Below are 1,480 nucleotides of genomic sequence, written 5' to 3'. Positions count from 1 at the left end.
ATAAAAACATTTTACTCCTAAATGATCTCGAACTAATTAACTCAAAGTGTTAATTAAAGTTTGCGCAGACAGCATTGTCATCAGGGAGGGCGGTGGATCCATCTTCCTGAGAGAGAGACAGCGTTTGGGGGGGCATCTAGAGAACAAGGGAGAGTCCCCCCCCCCCAACTGATTCCTGTCCGCTGCTCCCCCACCTCTCCCCACAGCCTCCCCTGGTTTTCTCTGCATCTCTTGAGTGTTTTTCTAATGCTCCTCGTCTCGTCCATCTCTGTTGCCATGTCAGACTCTTGTCTCAGAGTTTCTGGGTCTCTCTGTCTCTTTACGATCTCTTGCCAGAAGGCTGTCTCCCCACGTTGCTCCCACCTCCCATTAATGGGGAGCCTTTACCCATGTGTCCGTGTGTGAATTGGGGTTATGTGTGCAGACACATGTGTTTGCTGGGTCATGTATGTGGGCATGTGTGTATGTCAGAGGTTACACATGTGTCAGAGTTGGTGTGTGTGAGTGTGTACTTGAGTCCAGGAGCCAGTGTGCGGACACCTGAATGTTGGGGATTATGTATGGACACGTGTCAGGGCTCATATGCACACAGGTATGCATGAGCCCAGCAGCATGTGTGCCTAGCTGTGTGTGACCCGTGCTGACAGGAGGGCTGTGGGACTCTGGCACGTGTCCCTGAGACAGTGTTTGAGGACCTCTGGGGGTTCCTAGGGACAGAGCCAGGGTCTCCTTCCTGTTTCCATCCGGCACAGGCAGGCAGGACCAGGCCTGCAGGTCCGCTGGATAAGTGAGTGACCAGGCATGAACTCAACTGTAAACTTAGGTGAACTTGTGCACAGGTGCGTGTGTGGCCCCTTCCCTCTGCCCCTGGACAGGGCCTCCTCCTTCCCAGCCGCACTCTCCCCTTCCCCCTCGTCCACAGCCAGCAGCCAGCCCGGGCAAGGGAGCTGGGGCCAGGACAGGCCACCAGGCCATGGGCATCTGTGGGGTGGCTGGCTGGGCGGCCCCGGTGTGAGCTCATACATCAGGGCTGACAGGCTCCGAAAGCCCCGGAATTAAAACCTAAATCGAATATTGATCACCCGCTCCGGCCGTGGCGCCCACTACAGCCCCCCCAGCTCCCTCGCGCTTGCTCCCTGCTCCCCTGCTCTCAGGCGTCACCGTCACCGCTGTCCTGTCTTTCTCGGTCTTTCTTGCCTCCTCTCTCCTCCGCTTCTCCCCACCCTGGCCCCACTTGTTCTGGTGAGTAGCTGAGCCCCAGATGCCCTCTCAGCCAGAGACAGAGAAAGGCACACCCAGAGACTGGGAGAGATCAAGACACACAATCACAGAGATAGAGGGGTGCACAAAACAGACCCCGACCTGAAACAGTTAAATGCAGACCCTCACACAGACCCAGAGCAAGCAACGTGGAGAAACCAACCCAGGCAGACAGACAGACAAACAGGCGCACAAGCACCCACCGGTGAACACGCAGGAA

The 1,480-nt window shown here is 56.5% G+C and overlaps 1 protein-coding gene across 1 annotated transcript in view; it reads left to right on the top strand.

Moving 5' to 3' along the window:
- Positions 1-1,015, top strand: part of RABAC1 (Rab acceptor 1 (prenylated)) — a 23,326-nt gene extending 22,311 nt beyond the window's left edge. The window contains exon 7 of the mRNA XM_010863097.1: positions 923-1,015. Coding sequence (XP_010861399.1) covers positions 923-1,015 — 93 coding nt within the window. The remainder of the gene's footprint in view (positions 1-922) is intronic.
- Positions 1,016-1,480: the final 465 nt, after the last annotated feature.

This window comes from Bison bison, unplaced genomic scaffold (assembly GCF_000754665.1).
Source record: "Bison bison bison isolate TAMUID 2011002044 unplaced genomic scaffold, Bison_UMD1.0 scf7180017858349, whole genome shotgun sequence".
NCBI lineage: Eukaryota > Metazoa > Chordata > Mammalia > Artiodactyla > Bovidae > Bison > Bison bison.
Note: the sequence above shows the minus strand (reverse complement) of the source record. Positions and strands in the feature narration are given on the sequence as shown.